The sequence below is a fragment of the Tachysurus fulvidraco genome, chromosome 4, assembly GCF_022655615.1.
Source record: "Tachysurus fulvidraco isolate hzauxx_2018 chromosome 4, HZAU_PFXX_2.0, whole genome shotgun sequence".
Classification (NCBI taxonomy): Eukaryota; Metazoa; Chordata; class Actinopteri; order Siluriformes; family Bagridae; genus Tachysurus; species Tachysurus fulvidraco.
The window spans coordinates 19,870,292-19,889,766 of record NC_062521.1 but is presented as its reverse complement, the minus strand read 5'-3'; the positions used below and the strand labels follow the sequence as shown (position 1 = coordinate 19,889,766).

General features: G+C 38.2%; 1 protein-coding gene across 2 annotated transcripts in view; it reads right to left on the bottom strand.

The window, feature by feature from the left end:
• The window catches only part of LOC113661016 (adhesion G protein-coupled receptor A1), a 191,052-nt gene that overhangs the window by 93,333 nt on the left and 78,244 nt on the right, over positions 1 to 19,475 (bottom strand). For both annotated transcript variants that reach the window (XM_027174915.2, XM_047812765.1), the window contains 2 exons: positions 15,946 to 16,107; positions 14,712 to 14,894 (listed from right to left, as the gene is read on the bottom strand). In XM_027174915.2, the coding sequence (XP_027030716.1) occupies positions 14,712 to 14,894; positions 15,946 to 16,107 (345 nt within the window). The remainder of the gene's footprint in view (positions 1 to 14,711; positions 14,895 to 15,945; positions 16,108 to 19,475) is intronic.

Genomic DNA, 19,475 nt, shown 5'->3' with positions numbered 1-19,475 from the left:
TGTGTGTGTGTGTGTGTGTGTGTGTGTGTGTGTGTGTGTGTGTGTGTGTGTGTGTGTGTGAGAGAGAGATAGAAAGAGAGAGAGTTCATACATGAAGCTTGTGTACGCACATGTACAGAATGCCGGAGTCTCCAGGGAGCGTGTAGAGATTATAAATCCAACACAAGCCACAGTCCAAGCTGCAAAGGACAGGCTGGTAACCAGGCCATATGGATGACTTGTACATGAAACATGTTGTTTGTCTGAATGGAATCTAAAGTTTCCCTATAGTATTTATCCATATTATTTCTATACGGATGATACATATTTACTGGTTAATACATTCACCAGTGTGGCTTGGTAGTAATATATTAAGATATCAAATGAGTGTTGATTTGCTTTGTGCAATGGGATAAACTGCCTGTGCCAAAAGTAGATGTGTTGTAGAATATTTACAAAGTCTAACCAGATAACATACAATGTATTGGCAGGAAAGAATATACAAATGAGTTTTCTGTGTATGTTCTTGTTCTTCTTAGACAAGTTCTCTAAGACTTTTCTACAATATTGCCAGAAGAATCAACCTGTAAATACTGCCAATTAATGATTGTGAGTAAGGTCCATTTTATACAAGTGAGTAACTGAGGGTTAAGGGCCTTGCTGGTAGACTTGGGATTTAAACCAACAACCTCCTGATTAGTAGTCCAACATTTTATCGACTAAACTACCACATCCCCTGATACTGTAAATGAAAACATTTTTTTTTTGCTGTCAGCTCAGGTGTGAGCATCCAATGTGGTGAATATGTACCACATATTATACTATATTCTACTATAAGTACAATATGTAATGTAAAACTAACTTCACTGCAATAATATTAAAACTAACTTTATTGCAACAATACAGTATAGTCACCATTGTAAGATACTTCCAGATATGCTGAGGTTTATAATCCTTATAATTGGATAATGCAGTTAACTTGGAGGCACAGTGGGCTGCATTGCTAGTGTTAATATATGTGTAGTGTTGCATACTTTCTACATGTTACACATCTAGAAATTATAGGTTGCATCTTGGTTCGCTGGTTTCTTCTTACTGATTAAGTACATACAGGCCGGATGATCGGGTGTGCTAAATTACCGATAGGTGTGAATAACTGTGTGAATGGGTGGGCATGTGCCCTGCACTGGAATGGTTTGAGATCCTGAAGACTGAATTCTTCTCCCGGAGCACAGCGTTACTGGTATTAGCCCAGATCATGATAAAGCTCTTAGTGAAGAAAAATTAATGGCTAAAATCACATTAACAAAATGAATTTTCAGATTTATTAAATATCATCGAGGAAGCTAAATAAATCTATTTGCAAAGCCACCATCATGTATTATATAATTTATGGAAAAATAAATTATATTCAGTTATAATCAGATTCAGTTTCAGGTTAAATCAGGTCATAAAATGGTAAGCGGACATGCCGTTATCTACATTTCAATACAGAGCCACTATTATAATTCTTTAAACACATGGAATGTGTCTAAAACACCAAATTACTTTCTATATCTCTTTCTATATTTCTAAACTCTTCCTGCCAACTGACAAACATTTTAAATAATTTTTCCAAAAGATGCTAGCTGTCATGGATAAGGTTTTGCCAAATTGACATAAACAAATCAGTAGATATAGCTTGTGTCATGATACCTTTTAAGTTGACTATATCTGTATGATGAATGTGTTCACAAACCGAGACAGATTAAGTATTATAGGTTTATAATATCAAACTGCAAAATCTTAAAAATATATTTTAAAAAATACATACAACTTAACAAACTATACAAATTAAAAAAAAAAAACATACAAAATTTGCCATGTCATGGAAATATGTCATGGAAATCCCCTAATTATTCATAAACATAATGTTATTAATTTTTTTTACTTTTATAATCACTTCAAATGTCATAGTCAATCATCACCATTGTGTGAAAAGGGAATCCAAGTCAATGTTCAATGGCAGAAATCAGCCCAAAAAAAGTAACAACTGACAAAACATAAAAATAAATATTAACAATCGAAAACCTGATATCTGCTGAAACATACATTTATAAATGCTCATGTCAATTTACCCAACTGTCATGAAGAGCATATGTAGGTGTCATTATTAACATTTCCTTCAGTGATGCTGTCTTTTTTAAAGTCACTTGTGTCCAAGTGAGAATTTTCCCGCATCTGTGTATCTGGCACACTCACATATGGCACCATAAAAGATAAGCTCATAAACTCATTAAGATAAACTGGTGTGGGTTAATGGATTATACACATCTGCCTTAGAGTCACATGCTACCGGTTGCATCATATTCTGACACGATGATTAACAATCAAATCACACAGCAACCTTTTCTGCCATGAATTAAAGACAGCAGCAGGAAATGGCCTTTAAAAAGTAACAAGGTGTTCCTAAAATTAGCCGCTGAAAAATTCCTGCATTTCGGGAGCTCAAGCACGGTGTCATTCCCGATCGAGTTTATCTGAGAATTTTAATTGAAGATTGCAGATGGCCACATGCTCACACATGGCAGGGCAATTAAGAAATGTCCTTTCTTCATCGTAGAACTTTACCGCTTCCTCTCTTTCTCCCTGCTTCTCTTGTTGTGAGTGTTAGCAGAGACGAGTAAAAGAAGACAGATGTCAAGGAATTTTAATTTACTGATTCTGAAGAAAACTGGAGCAAGTGGACGCTGTAATTGGGTTACTTGCCCAAAGTAATTAAAGACTAAAGCCCAGTTGGTGTGGGGGTGGAGAGGGGCTGGTGTGTTCATTAGCAGCACTGGGAGACAGCAGGTCTTTATGGGAGTACCTAAATTTAAATTTAAACCTAGGTTTGCTACACCTATGAGAATCATATGCATGAAATCCAGAATTTGTTTGGGAAAAAACGAAATCAAGCAAAAAAACACTTTGTGTGTATGCATGCATGTAAATGGGAGTATTAATAGCGAAATACTATAACATTAAAACCACTTGATTAATATTGTGTAGATCTACCTTGTGCCAGTGAAACATATCTGACCCATCAATTTCAGCAATTTGAGCTACATGGTTCACAACAGCCTGTCGTTGGTTCTTCCTGAATAACATTCCCCTGTCACATTTTATTCCTTACATAGGAAACCCATGGTAGTATTATAGTCTAACGTGTACTAACTATAGACTCTAACTCTGCTTTACAACTGCTCTCAGCTGCAAGGACAAAGTAGCAGAGTGAGAGAGAAGCGGTAAAACAGAAGAGAGTGAGAGATAGAGTCATGGAAGAGGTCAGTAAAGATAGCACTGATAAAGTGGCACAGCTGATTAAGATACTGCATGAAAGAGAGATGGAGACAGTGATAGAGAGACAGAGGGAGAGAGTGGGTGATCAAGTGAGAGAGACAAAGAGAAAGAAAGAGTGAGATAGAGAGGAAGCAAGAGAGAGAGAGAGAGAGATGGGAAGAGAGATTTTTGGCTGGGGGTGTGGGGGTCCAGGGAGAGATGTAGAGAACTTTAGGACAAGAGAGATGAAAAAAACAAACCCCCAGAGTAACCAGTAATCATGCTGGAGGTCTGCTGAGGTTTTAGAGTTTACAACACACATTCATTTTGCGACTCAAATAAAGCGGTGCTGTCTGACAAAAGAGCAGCTATATATTTGTGACTGCATTACTGAGCAGTTAAACTTTTAAGATGTGTTTAGACGCTGCCTGCCAAAATGTTCAGTAGATGTAGACAGAACAAAATGCACAGGGTTTATTCAAAAAAAAAAAAAAAAAGTCATACATCTATCCTATCCTACACATGTACAGCAATATATACAACACTATGTGACATGACTTTAAAAAGTCTGCAAATTCAGCATTTATGTCAATGGTGGTAATGAGAATTCATTTTTATTGTTATTGAGGGTCTACGTTTGAGGCCAGAAAATAAAAAAGCACAAGCAACCAGAGCAAAATTATCCAGCCTTATGACTGTTGGATAAAGACTGATCATGGGGACAGTAATAAATAAATAAATAAATAAATAAATAAATAAATAAATAAATAAATAAATACCCCTCTTGTTCATCTGACCAAGTTGACCTCCAAAACATATCATTACCTTTTACTCCATTTTATAATATATTACCTTTTTACTAATGAAAATGATTGTGTAATAAAGACTCGTGGATCACATTTTCTCTTGAACCGTCGTCAAACCTTCAATCTTCCTGGACTGCATCACAATTTTAATGAGACCATATAATATATAATACCATATAATACCATATAATTAGGTGATAACAATAAGTCTATGGATTTTTTTTTATGTTTTCATGAAATCTTTGCTCTGTTTAATTACATTTCATTTGCTCGCAGTTGCTGTGATGAGAAATAAGATTAACTAGTTGCCCATTTCTGTATCTTAAGCCTGTAGACAGATAAACTATAATCACAGAGATATCAAGGTGAGACCCGATAACGTAGCCTGCTGGAGACTTACTGCAGAAAGATGAAAAGAAACATCGAACAGTATTTCTGGGAGAAGGTCTCCCCATGTTATTGACATGTTATTTGAATCATTTTCAGTGGGAATGTCATAAGCTTACTTTACGGCAACATATAACATTATTAATAGCACAAGACCATGCAGATAGTAGACTGTGCAGTACCTGATTAAATTTTTGTGACGTGACATACGACAAAGTACAGTACGGTGACACATACTCAGAATTTGTTCTCTGCATTTTGACCCATCCAAAGTGCACACACAGAGAGCAGTGCACACACAGAGCAGTGAACACACAGAGCAGTGAACACACAACCAGAGCAGTGGGCAGCCATTTATGCTGCGGCACCCGGGGAGCAGTTGGGGGGTTCGGTGCCTTGCTCAAGGGCACCTCAATCGTGGCCGGCCAGAGACTCGAACCCACAACCTCAGGATTACGAGTCAGACTCTCTAACCATTAGGCCACGACTTGCCCCAAGTTAAATAACACCGGACCTACATTAGCTGTCCCATGAGAATGCCACACTTCTTCATTTTAATTGTAAAGATAAGAAAAACAAAAGATTAATTCCTGGCTAAACAACAGCCAATCTCCAGTGTATTTCGAAATCATTTTTGACACAAGATTGACATTGATATTAAGCAGGTTTTCAACACTGTGAGATGTAAGCCTGTGCATGCTGTACAACAGCAGAGCAGTGGGAATGTTACAGATGTGCTGTGAATTCTATACAGTGTGAAAAATGTTGCAGAGGCCAAGCAAAATGAGACCACAGCCTATATTTGTCCTGAGGGTCTTGGGATTGACACATGCTCAAGATTGTCTGAGATGTGGTGTAACCTACTGGAGCCAGAAGACTGAAACAGATATTTAAAGCTTCACTGTATTTCACCAGTAATAGATAAAAGGCTTATCGGTATATATTGTATACATATTGTCCATTTCTTCCACAAACTGACCGGGTAGAATGAAAATCTAAGGACAAACAAAATTTTTATCCCACAGGCTGCAAGTCTTCAAGTTCAAATGCAATGACAGAAGACTTTAAAATACACAAAAATTAAAACTTGGCCTGTTGATGAACATGTTCTATAATTATATAATCAGAAGTAAACATTGCAGCAAAGCTATCTTTAAATCAGAGTGTGTGTCTGAAAAAGCTGTGACAGCAGTTTTCGCTATGCCATACTGCTGCTTCATGGCAGGATATCAGGCAGCAGTATCAGCTCACAGAAACACACCGCATATCCCCAATCAACTCATCAGCCACCCCGGCAATGAAGACAACCATAGGCTCGAGGGCCAGAGTAAAAGAGTTAGAGAAAGAGGAACGGAAAAATAAAGACAGAGAGCATGACTGAATTGCAGGCTTGTGTAGCATACAGTCAGTGTTAGCGCAGGTGTAATGGAGAAAACTGGATCAAAAACACAGAGGCAGGAGAAGAAAGGATCCAGAAAGCGACAGATGAAACAGCAGGGGGATAGAAGTAGGCTGGAGGAAGTGGAATTTTTAGAAAGGGAAATGTTATTGTGTCCAAAACAGACAACACAGACACCCACCACCCTCTCACACACCCTCTTTTTTTGGTCTGACACAAATGGAGAGAACACCCAGGGGGTTCCATCAGTCTGCAGAGTAGTGGCCTTTGTTTTGCCTGTCTCTATATCTCGTTTTTTTCCCCCGCCATCTTTCTCCATTCTCTCTCTCTCTCTCTTTCTCTCTCGCTCTCTCACTCATTCTCACACGCACACACATACACACACAAAAAACACACAGATTGTCTGAGAGAAACAGTCTGCTTTCCCAGCCTTCAGCATCCTGATGTTCTCTTTGCACACTCATAGCCCGATTTCCTCTCAGCACTAAAGTGAGTGCAATCTAGAAAATAGAGAGAGGGAGGGAGATGTATTTTTAATATCCCTCTGCAGAACACAAATATCCGGTGCATGAATGCATATGCACAGATTCACACACACACACACACACACACACACACACACACACACACACACACACACACACACACACACACACACACACACACACACACACACACACACACACACACACACACACACACACTCATGCACGCATGCACAATCAAGCTGGCAGATGCAAACAGTCAGAAAAGCAAGCCGATAAGTGAAAGTGCCTTCTTTCTCACTTCTGTCATCCTTCCTTAGTTGAAACTCTTTCACACCACAAACACACAACACTAATAGTCCCTCTTATACACACACACACACACACACCACTAATAGTCTTTCTCTCTCTCTCTCTCTCTCTCACACACACACACACACACACACACACACACACACACACACACACACACACACACACACACACACACACACCACGCAACAGTATGAATTTACTATGGATTTAATCTTAAGCTTGTTATCAGAAATAACACTAAAGCCGAGAGGACATCTGATTTAGCTGATGCAGACTGAAGGGTGCCTTATTTCTGCATTTTAGTCTGAGATGCATACAAAGCCCATCAACAGTGCAACACTCCCACTCATCCTCCCCTGAGAGTCTGCTGTGAGGATGTGCGCAGACACAGAAGTCAGGAGGGACCTGTTTTAACCATATTATATTGTGATGCCTTGGGGATCTTTTAAAGTCACATCCAGTGGCAAAGCACACATTTAGAAAGTCTTTCAAAAAATCAGCACAAGATATATGAAATCTGTAATAGAAATCTGCTAGTACACAACACATCTGAATCTGGTTAATGGCATGTAAATCAATATTAATGATCCTGATCAAGGACTCATCAGCAGTTCTTTGGTATCACTGGAAAGTGAACTCACAACGATCCAGTCCGCTACAGAGTCACTGCCTCAGGGTGAAAGTAGTTATTTTGAAGCAGTATGACACGAGACAAAAATGCTTATTATCCCCTTCTGTTTAATAAGGACATCTGCAGTAGGTTTTATTACAACTTCTAAAATGTCACACTTGTTAAAAACATAATCAAGGAAACTGAAAGCTTGGGATCGATGCTGAACTAACTTCAGCATATTATTACAACCTCGAGCTGCCGCTGATCCAATTCTGCTCCTTTGCATGCACATACTGTTCATTTGCTGTGGATTGTATGTATGAAGCATGTTAAGTGTTTTTGTTATCTCTAATAAGTGCTGATGAAGCACTCCATTCTGAATCTGCAATAGATAATGAACATATTTAGGACTTGTCTTTGCATGGACATGTAGCTAGGGCTGTGAAATTAATTGTTCTTTCTCGATTTTTTTATAGGGAAATTTGGCTAGAATTTGACAATATTGAAGATATGTGCTGAGATGTCAATGTTTTTCTGCGTCGATTCATCAATTCCATCACCTTCAGTGATCTGTCATGTCATTCCAAATGCCGAAATCTATTTCCCAGCAAATAATGTGGCCTACAGACATGGCTGCCATGGACAAACATCCACACACACAACCACACACACACACACACAGTCATGAGCTTCTGTTAATTGGCTAATTGTAGTTTACGGCTATTGAGTGAAAGGTTGTGAGTTTGAATCCCAGCACCACCAGGTTGCTTCTAGTTATCTCTTGAGCAAGGTCCTTAACCCACCGTTGTATAAAAATGTAATAAATTGGATAAATGTACGTTGTTCTGGATAAGGGCACCTTGCAAAATGCTGTAAATGATTAAACATAGATGTGGTGCACAAGTGGCTCTGGGTTGTTGCACAGAGAATTGGGGTTCAAGCCCCAGCACTGCTAAGCTGACCCTGTTGGGCCCTTAAGCAAGGTCCTTAACCCTCTCTGCTTCAGAAGTGCTATATCATGGCTGACCACAACATCCAAAGTTTGGATATGTAAAGAAAAATGTTGCTGTTCTGTAATGTATCCGTAATGTGACAAATAAAGGCTTTTATTCTTTTTGTTTTTTTCAGTATCTTCAGTATTTCTGGTTTTCTCCTTTACTCTCCCTTTGCCTGGTTTGCTGATCCTTTGTCTATTGCTTCCATTTTGACCTTGAGTTTGCTGAAAGGTTGGGTTCTGTACCTTTTGTCATAGTGTGTATAAAACTGCCATACTTGCATTTGTATCCACCTCAGCATCTGTGTTCTGACAATTACATCACATACTGACTCCTATCTTCCCAGCTACACGTCTAGTACAGTCCAGCAGGATCATCCAGATTCATGCTAGTTAATGGATGCTCACTATTCCAGTCGACTGTATGCATGCCAGGCAAATGCACTTGAAATCACAGAATTGTCAAAAACTAATAAATAAAAAGAATTTAACAAATGCATTAAATTGCGTTGAAAAAAAATAATAATAATTTAGTAAGTGAAATTTAATGTGGGGGGGCACGGTGGCTTAGTGGGTAGCACGTTCGCCTCACACCTCCAGGGTCGGGGTTCGATTCCCGCCTCCGCCTTGTGTGTGCGGAGTTTGCATGTTCTCCCCGTGCCTCGGGGGTTTCCTCCGGGTACTCCGGTTTCCTCCCCCGGTCCAAAGACATGCATGGTAGGTTGATTGGCATCTCTGGAAAAATTGTCCGTAGTGTGTGATTGCGTGAGTGAATGAGAGTGTGTGTGTGTGTGCCCTGCGATGGGTTGGCACTCCGTCCATGGTGTATCCTGCCTTGATGCCCGATGACGCCTGAGATAGGCACAGGCTCCCCGTGACCCGAGGTAGTTCGGATAAAGCGGTAGAAAATGAATGAATGAATGAAAAATTTAATGTAGTCAAATGTCTCTAGTATTTCCCATTCTATGTTTACAATACACCAATAATAAGATTGAGATTAAACCTATTTTTAGATGTTTCTCTTAATTTAAAGTGTGCAATTCTTTGTTTTACTGGCACATCATGCTTTTTGAATTTGAAGCAAAATCATCTACAAATAAAACCTGAAATGAGTAAAAAGGATTTATAATAATCGCATATTAAGAGATATTAGATACATTTGCTTATATTCAAGCAATTTTCTCTTGCTAAGATACTTTTCTCAGTTTTATAGTTTGAGTAGTATTTTTAGAACATTAACTTATTTTCAGAAAAAAATAAACAAACAATGTTACAATGGCAATGTCTCAAATTGTGTGAAAGAAAAAACTTTCTGAACTGACAGCCAGGAAAGCAGAAATATCTCTTAAAATCCTGTTTACAGTCTCAGTGTCCCACACAAAACTGCAATTTCCTTCTCAGCAGACATTTTCCAATACTATACAGAATAGAAGGGCTTCATTTTTAATTTGTCTGATTCCTCTCACGGTTACGTCTTCATGTCATCTCAGGGAGTTTTTCCTCACCGCATTCACCTCTGGCTCGTTTGTTAGGGATTTAAATCTACGTCAAAATTTCTGTCAAGCTTCTTTCTCAAATTGTATTAATAAAATGTCATTTTATTGACAACATAAAAAAAAAACATAAAAAAGAAAGACAAACAATATGTATTCTGTCATAAAAATTACTGGCCATGACTTTAGACTTAAATGTTATGAATGCATGTCTCGATATATTTGCAACTGCTGAATGTTTGGTGCTGTATAAGGGAGCCTCAAGCATACTGCCATGTTGGTGTGTTGACGAGTCTGTGTGGCAGATTAGTGAGAACTGGAAATGTGTTATTAGTTCAGCTTTCCTCTGCATTACTACTGCTGTTCTTTGCATAAAAGCACTGCATAAACACAAACACCTGAATACAGGCACATGCATACAGACACATACACCTGGTTTATACATTGGTTCAGCCAGCTAGCTGCCTCACAATAGTGTACACATGTAGGGGAAGTTAGAAGGAGGATTTGTCATTTGGGACAGGTCCCCAGAAGGGCAGATTGGAGGGTACTGATTGAAAGTGACAGGTACACAAGGACGCAGCATCTATCAGGAGCCATGTTCAGCATTTCCTGACTACAGATTAAGAGCGCACACACACACACACACACACACACACACACACACACACACACACACACACACACACACACACACACACACACACACACACACAAATAGCTTGACCGTTTAAGACTTGCAAATATTTAGTACCAACATAAAATAATAGACCACAAGCTCTAAAATATAATCCATAACAGTTTAGTGTGTTTAGTTTTTATGGATGAGAGGACTTCCTTCAATCTGTCCACCTCATTTCACCATCAATCATTTTTGACATGAAAAATTTGACACTCATTTTCTTGTTCCAGCTTGTGTGGTGGTTTAATGAATAAGGATGTTAAACATCTATCTGTCTGTCTGTCCTGTCTATCTACACCATCCACCACACACACAAACACACACACACACACACACACACACACACACACACACACACACACACACACACACACACACATACACAGACACACACACACACACTTATACACATACACAGGTAGAGAGTAGGTAGGGCCTCCCAATGCTCTCAGTACAGCCTCAATTATTCATGGCATGGATTCCACAGGATGTTGGAAGCATTCCTTTGAGACTCTAGTCCATATTGACATGATTGCATCAAACAATTCCTACAGATTTTTCAGATGCGCTTTCATGCTGCAAATCTCCCAAAGGTATTTTGTTGGATTTGATCGGGTGACCGGGAAGGTCTCTAAAGAACACTGAACTCATTGTCATGTCATGAAACCTGTTTGAGACAACATTTGCCTTGTGATCTGGGTGCTTTTTCATGCTTAAAGTCATTATAGTAAATTGTGGTCGTGAAGAGAGACACATGGTAAGCAACAATACTCAAAAATTCTATTTTATTCAAGTGATGATTGATATTAATATTAACAGGCACAAAGTGTGCCAAGGAAACATTCCCCTACATTACACTACCACAACCAGCCAGGGCTGTTCATACAAGGCAGTTTGGGCCCATGGGCTTATCTGTGTACCTCAGTAGAAATCTTGAATCATCAGACCAAGCTACGTTTTTTTAGGCTTCACTTATTCAGTTTTGATGAGCCTGTGCCCACTGCAGCCTCAGATAAAGGTTTGATGTGTTGTGTATTGTGCAATGCTTTTCTGCTCACCACAATTTTACAAAGTGGATATCTGAGTCTGAAGCTGGTTTCATGGACATGATAATGTGTTCAATTTTCTATAGCCACCGGATCTGTATCCAATAGAACACCTTTGGGATGTGGGAGAGAAGGAGATTCACAGCAAGAAAGTGCATCTGAAGAATCTGCAGGAACTGCTTGATGCAATCAACAAGGACCAGAAACAAGAACAACTGAGGTTGTGTTGAGAAGAAAAGTTAGCCCAAGCATTAAGTATTAGTATAGTGTTCCCAATAAAATACTCAATGAGTGTATGCTTTCATTTTAGCACTGAAGGTGCTTAATACTGTGGTATAAACAAATATTGGTTAATAAAATGTGTTGTATCACCAGCTGCTTTAAAATGTGTGTAAATTCTACAAAGGTTTTAATGCTGTTTATATTCCATTGAAACTGAAATAACAGATGAAGTCCAAATCTTAAGTAAAGTGTGTGACTTATGCTAGTCAAAAGTGTATTCCAGGAGCACGTACATCTGTAGTTTATTTATGTGAGTTAGGGTTGTGGTGGAGTTGGAGTCTATCCCAGGAACACTGGGCATGAGGAGGAATAGCTGAAATAAATGACTTCTTATAAATCTGTTTCTAAAACAGTGTTCTTTGGCCTAACTTGACAGAGAGAGAGAGAGAGAGAGAGAGAGAGAGAGAGAGAGAGAGAGAGAGAGAGAGAGAGAGAGAGAGAGAGAGAGAGAGAGAGAGAGGGAGGGGGGGAGAGAGAGAGAGAAAGAGAGAGATTGAGAGAGAGAGAAAGAGAGAGAGATTGAGAGATTGAGAGAGAGAGAGAGATTGAGAGAGAGAGAGAGAGAGAGAGAGAGAGAGAGAGAGAGAGAGAATAAAAGCCTATAACAAGAACACAAAGCAAAAAGTGAGACAATTCACTCTAGATGTTGCAACACAAACACTTACACACTCCTTTACACTTTGAAGCCATTTCTGAGTGTAAATTTGTATTTGCATTAACATTTACAGTATGGTATTTAGCAGATACTATTATGCAGAGTGAGTTACATCTTATCTCACTTTTATTACTGAGCAGTTGAGGGTTAACGGCCCATCAGATACAGCTTAGGAGTCCTGGGTCAGTAGACAATCAACATACTGGAAGAAATTGCAGAAAACCATTACACAAACATTAACCCAAGGAACCTTAGTCTGTGAGGCAGCACCTTGCCACTAGGTATGGTAGTGAATTGGTAGCTCAGTGATAAAGACATTAACTACTAGACCACCAAACTGCCACTGCTGGGCCCTTAACCCTCAATGGCTCAAGTTATATAAATGAGATAAATCTACGTTGCTTTGTATAAAGGTGTCTGCCAAATGCTGTAAATGTGTGCTACCCCTTACATCACCATGTTACTTTATTTGTGACTTGATCCCTCATTGTACATATAATGCCGGCGGATAGATAAACTATTTCCTTGCAGTTATGTGCCACATGAAATATGTGGAAAAAAATATTTACTTAGGTGTTTGGCAACATTATCAACTCATCTAGTCAGTCTAGGGTGGAGTGTGACATATCACATAGTACCACAACACCAACATGTAAGAAAGGCATTTTAGTTGTACAATCTGGTCTGTATCTGGGTCTGGAATTCCACAAAGTATTTGATTAGACTGGTTTCAAAAGTTAATATTCTCAGATAAATATCATCATTACATAGTGTCCCTGCAATGTGGATGATGGCCGGGTGGCCAAGTAAAGTACTGTAAACCTGATAAAGCACTGACATTGGTACAGCACCAACTATTTTCTTCTGTGGATAATTACCTATTTATTTGCTTTCAGTCCAAAACCTTCCAAACAAACACTGTTTCCTACATATCAAGCCTAATGAGATGTCATTGTTTAGGACAAAATGTCAGCAAAATGTTGCTGAATAACAAGACCAAAATAGGCAATTCTGCTTAATCAGCTATTGTCCAAAATATGTATTTTATCTTTGTCTAAGGGTGACAAGAAAGCTGTCAGTTTACAAAGCATACACTATTTGAACCATCTGAATACTTTTACTTCAGTAATCATCACAAAATCACATCAGTTCAGTTCAGAACAACTGATTCTTTTTTCTCAACGAAAGTTATCATCTCTGACATTTAAATGGGGTCTACGGTGACCTTTTAAGAAGAAACTACATTGAACGTTTCTCACAGTATACTGGCATTCCATTCTTCTGTTTTAATGAAAATCAACTTCTCATACTCTCAATCAGTATAAACAAATTATTTAAATTATTTTATATGCATAGTCAGGATACTGTTGGGTTTCTGTGTGTATAATACTGCGACTATGTGTATCGTGACTACTGGTGAGCAGGGCGATGGGAAAGAGGATTGGACTGAGCCACCTGCTGGGCAAGCAATTCACACCTCTCCAGAATAACACTGTCACAGAGATACAGTACCACAGACAGCACAACTAAAGCTCTGAATCATGGTATAACTGTCAGAATTAAATTGTAATTTATAAACACTCTAGGCTACGTTAAAAAATAAATGCTTATGAAATCTGCAAATTCCTAAAGCTTTTAGTGGCTACTTTTATATGAGCCATAAACCACTACTGTGGAAAGTTATAACACAAATTAATCAATCCTGAACAGAAGCACCCCAAAACCCTCAGAAATTTCATTGGCCTCTGGTAAAAAAGACTTTAAGGGTTTCCCAGAAGGAAAGCAAAAAAAAAACAAAAAAACCCTTTAGGCTGCTAGATGCAATCATTTAAAGAATGTAGACATAAAAATAAAAAAAAGAAGAAAAGGAAATGGGCCTTAAGTTTCCTTAAGTAACCTCTCTGTATGACAAACAGGAAGAAAGCAATTGAAGTAAATCTGTTTGACATACTGTATAACCTTCCTGTGACTTTGGCTGTGTTTGGATCAATTCCAAAATTTAATACGTTCATATGCTGGTTACAATGATAAATCTTACAAACATTCAGCCACACGCTCTTGAGATACTGCACTAACAAGAATCTCAGATGAACACAGGAACAACCTGTAAATATTATCTGGTCAAGGCATAAAAATGAGAACAATTTATTCAATGCAAAAGAGAAACTAAGCCCATGGGAAAAACTTTAAAGTGGAGACATTAGCAAAGTGACATTCACCAGCGGGTTCTATTTTTATGAGAATAGAGCAGCTAGTTATGGGTGTTAACACTTACCTGACTGAGCTGGTCGGTGAGTGATCCTGTGACATTAGTTGCATGGCATCTGAAGTTGAGGAGAGAAACCCCAGAAACCCCAGGACCAGTATTCAGATCTGGATTAGCTACCACCGTACACAACAAACCCATTAGACTTGAAGGCCTAATCACGAAGGCTTCCATAGCTATGTTAGCAGAGACCTGCATAAACAAAGAAATAGAGAAAGGAAATAGTGTTTGATACACAGAGAGAGAGAGAGAGAGAAAGAGAGAGAGAGAGAGAGAGAGAGAGAGAGAGAGAGAGAGAGAGAGAGAGAGAGAGAGAGAGAGAGAGAGAGAGAGAGAGAGAGAGCAAGAAAAATGAAGAGAAAAGCTGGGTGGCTGATGACCTAGTTTCTTCCTAGTTGTTTGTCACTCATTTGGGCTGAATGAGGCAAGGACTTCTCTGATTATAGAAATATGCAACGAGTAAACAACACATTAGACACTGGGCAAACTGTAACCTACATAAACAACGTGCAGATTAATGAGGGTGGATCATAGGGGCAGGAAACATGCAAGCAAGTATAAAAGTAGGTTGAATGAAGGACAGTGTCCATACTCAATGATTTTATAAATATTTATACCACAGTCCTATTGAATTCTTGAATCTGACTGGTCAGAAGGTGTTGATTAATTATGCCAGCAGCTATGACAGTTGTGCTTTTTGAAATTCAATCCACATTTTCGTATTAATGCACATGCAGGTTCTTCAGGGAAAGGATTTTTTTTTTGTCTTCTTAACGTTAAGAGAGGGATGGGTGGCAGACATGGAATGACTATTTGGATTGCTGTTGTATAATAGGGAAAAAATCAGGACATGCCGGTGTTGGAAAATAATCAACTTCTGGTAAGAACAGTAAATAACACACTAGACTGTTGATGATTATTTTTAAATTAAAGCATGTGCTGAAGTGTTTTATTATGTACTCAATTCCCATTCAACATGTAGAAACAAGTATGTAACGTATAGACACACATTTATGTTTGCTGTAATGTATTTTATATGCTCGTGTTTATGTTTATGGATTGCTCTTGAGCTGTCCTTACTCTGAATGACTTGGAAATTGAGGGAACGTTATTCCATTACCTATGAGATGTCCCCTCTGTGAGAGAACATGAAAATGTGCAAAAGGCGTAATGTATTCATGTATTACCCTTGAGAAGTATGAGTAAATTTGATTTTGTACAAGAAGCTGTATTACTGCTTTACCTTTGAGATGTTCTGGCTATGTGTGTTGAAGGTGAGGTCTGCAATGCGCTCAACACACTGTACAATACGTGTGCAGGCTCGAGCTTCGTTCTGTGCCATCCACAGGATGTGCTCCTCTACCTGCATCATGTTGCTTGCAATGTCAGACACGTAGTCCCCTAGCTGGAGGGGAGAGCAAGATAAACACATCCCTGATTAATAATAAGCAAGATTATAATGTAATACAGGGCTAAGACCTTATACAATCAGATTCGATTGGAAAAACAAATTCCATAGAGTCTGTTATGTGATTTTTGGTTATGCTGATGTTCCATAAGTGAGTGAGTGACTGAATGATTTAATTAATAAACAAATCATAAGTGGATCATGTAATATATGCATATATCCATTCTTCAGTAACTCCTTTATCCTGATTAAGGTCATGGTAGAGCTGTAGCATAGCTGAGACCAGATTGAACCGAGACCACACCCTGAAGTGTTCATCACACATATACACACACGTACAGACTCACATACATGTTCATTTACAACACGCCGTAATTTAGAGTCAATCAACCCTGTTTTTGAAAGGTGGAAGGTAACCTGAGACCCCAGTGGAAATAATCATAGACAGAAAATTTTGATAAAGTTCTTCATGCCTGTCACAAGTGCTCAAGAGCTTTTAAGGTGTGCTGTGGTATCTGATACTAGCAGTACTGTATATCCTTAAAGTCCTGTTACAGTAGTTGAAGTGGGGCGTCTATGGATCTGACATAGACTTGTTTTTCTAGCACATCCCACAGATGCTTGATTGGATTGAGATTTGGGGAATTTGGAATCAAAGTCACCACCCTGAAGTCTCCGTCATGCTCCTTAAGCCATCCCTGGACATACAGTGTGGCAGGGAGCAGTATCTTGCTGAAAGAAGACACTGCTATTAGGGAATAATGTTGCATGAAGTGGTGTACTTGGCCTTAACATGTAACGTCTTTTCCAAGACTGATTTATTAGTTTTATTTCAATTATTATGATGATTAGTGTCTTTGTTACCAAAACAGACAAATAGACAAATCCTATTGGTATAAAATTACTACAAACAGAAAACAAAGCTGTTGAAAAAAAGTGGTCATTTTTATTCAGAAGTTATTTCATTTTGTTTATTTTATTTTATTAAACGGTATAATTTATTAACCCCATAAGCACTTTCTCTCAGCCATATAATGTTGCTGTGTAAGTGAGCGAACTGTTTCCAAGCAATGATAAGTTTCCAAAATCAAGAAATCTACTATAAATTTGGGAATTCTGCAGAAACATGGCAACACTCCCTAAAATTAAATGACATTTTATTTGCTGTATATCCTGCAGTATTTATGGACATTTATGACACATTACCTAGCATATAATGTTTTCTTCTATGGTTAAATCCCTAGCATTCAAAACTTTCAGATTTATAATCTATATTTCCACTATATTTTATATTATATTTATCATTTTTATATTTATATTTATATTTTTTAGATTTATATTTATCATCATTTCATTTTTAATATGCATGCTTTTTAACACACTGTCATTATTGATTCACAGTATATCACAAAATGAAGTCATGATAAGTTGATAAATCCACAATTTAGATGAAAAAAAAAACTATGTGTGGGGTATGAGAACCTGTGAAAAGTTCTGTGGGTAAACACAAACTTTTATAGCAAGTTTAACTCAAAACGGAGAAAATTCTCTTAAATGTTCTCTTAAATGTCTCCACAAGTCCTATAAAGGTGTTCTGTGGTATCTGGCACCAATGGCAGATCCTATAAGCTCTGAATGGACATGGACGCATTTGTCCATCACATCCCACAGATCTCAGGGTAGAATCAATACACTCATTCATGCCACATCTGGGAAAGTTTTTTTTCCTAGCCTACACTTTATGCTGTAAAAAGTTCTATGAAAAAATACAACCCCACTCAATAGCACACTGTCTGTCAGTTAACAAACTTTATAGCAAGTTTAAGTCAAAATGCACTCTGTGACAGAGCCTGACAGAGACAGAAGACTAAAATAAGTGTTGGATTTAATAAACCATCAAGTCTTTTTTAACCTAGAAGCCAGGTACTATAAATCATCCACCGTGAACTGAATGATCCTGTTGTGATAAATGTTCTCAACTCGCCCAATATTATAACAGAGGCTGCTTACAGTATGATCATGAAACTTAGTCTACACAACTATTTAATAAATGTCAGACTCTTAGAATCCACTGTACTGTCTCCTAAATGACAGCTAACAAACTCAACATAGCTTGAATTAATTCATACTATTTATTCGCCTAAATATAACACACATCTGGCAGCTGCAATGCAGATGCAGTTTATGCATTATTTAAAGGATATGAATAGAAATATTTCCTTCTAGAAAAAAGATTTAAATGTATACTCATTTGAAAGATATGACTTGCATAAAGAGCAGGAATAGCTGTTTATTTTGAACCTGAGAAAGTTTTCATAAAAGATCTATATTGAGATGCAGTTCTACATTTTCCAACTGATGCATATGAAAAGCTAAACATTAGCTCAGCAAATTCCTACAGGTATGTCTGCAAATCTGTTTAATAATTCATCCCACATGGGTAAAATTATACACAAATATATCCCTCCATGTCTGCAAGCATATGTCATATTGTTACTCTGATACACACCAATCAGCCATAACATTAAATCCACCTGCCTAGTATTGTGTAGGTCTAACTTGTGTTGTGTAGGTCTAACTTGGATTTGTTTGTCCAGCACAAGCTAATATGTCATGATACTCAAATCATTCCCAAACAGGTTTTGCAGTGTGTCAGGGTGCATTTTCCTGCTGAAAGATGCCACTGCCATTAAGGAATACTGTGTCCATGAAAGTGTGTACTTGGCCTGCAACCTGTGACACATTTCAAAGTAATATAGCATAAACGCTGATATCGATATCAGTTTGTAGATCTAAATGGTGACTATTCTAAACAAACTAAAGTAATGTTTGGTGTACCACAAGGTTCTGTTTTAGGCCCATTGCTTTTCTCCCTATACAGTATATGCTACCCCATGGTGCAATTATTCGTGAACATGGTATTAGCTTCCACTATTATGCTGATGACACACAGCTACTGTATATGTTTCAGCTAAGTCAGATGTGAGTCACCAGCTTAATAAGATTGAAGATTGTGTGAAGGATATCAGACGGTGGATGCTTACTAACATCCGTCTGCTTAACTCTGACAAGACAGAAGTGCTTTTACTAGGACGACACGCAGCCAGAAGTAAGCTTTCTGATTACAGAGTAACTCTGGATGGTCTTTCTATTACATCATGTGCAGCAGTAAAAGACCATGGTGTGATTATTGATACCGGTCTCTCATTTGAAGCTCACATCAATAACATCATAAGGGTAGCCTTCTTTCATCTCAGAAATATTGCTAAGATAAGAAATATGATGTCATTACATGATGCAGAAACACTAGTTCATGCATTTGTTACCTCTAGGTTGGATAATTGTAATGCTTTACTGTCTGGATG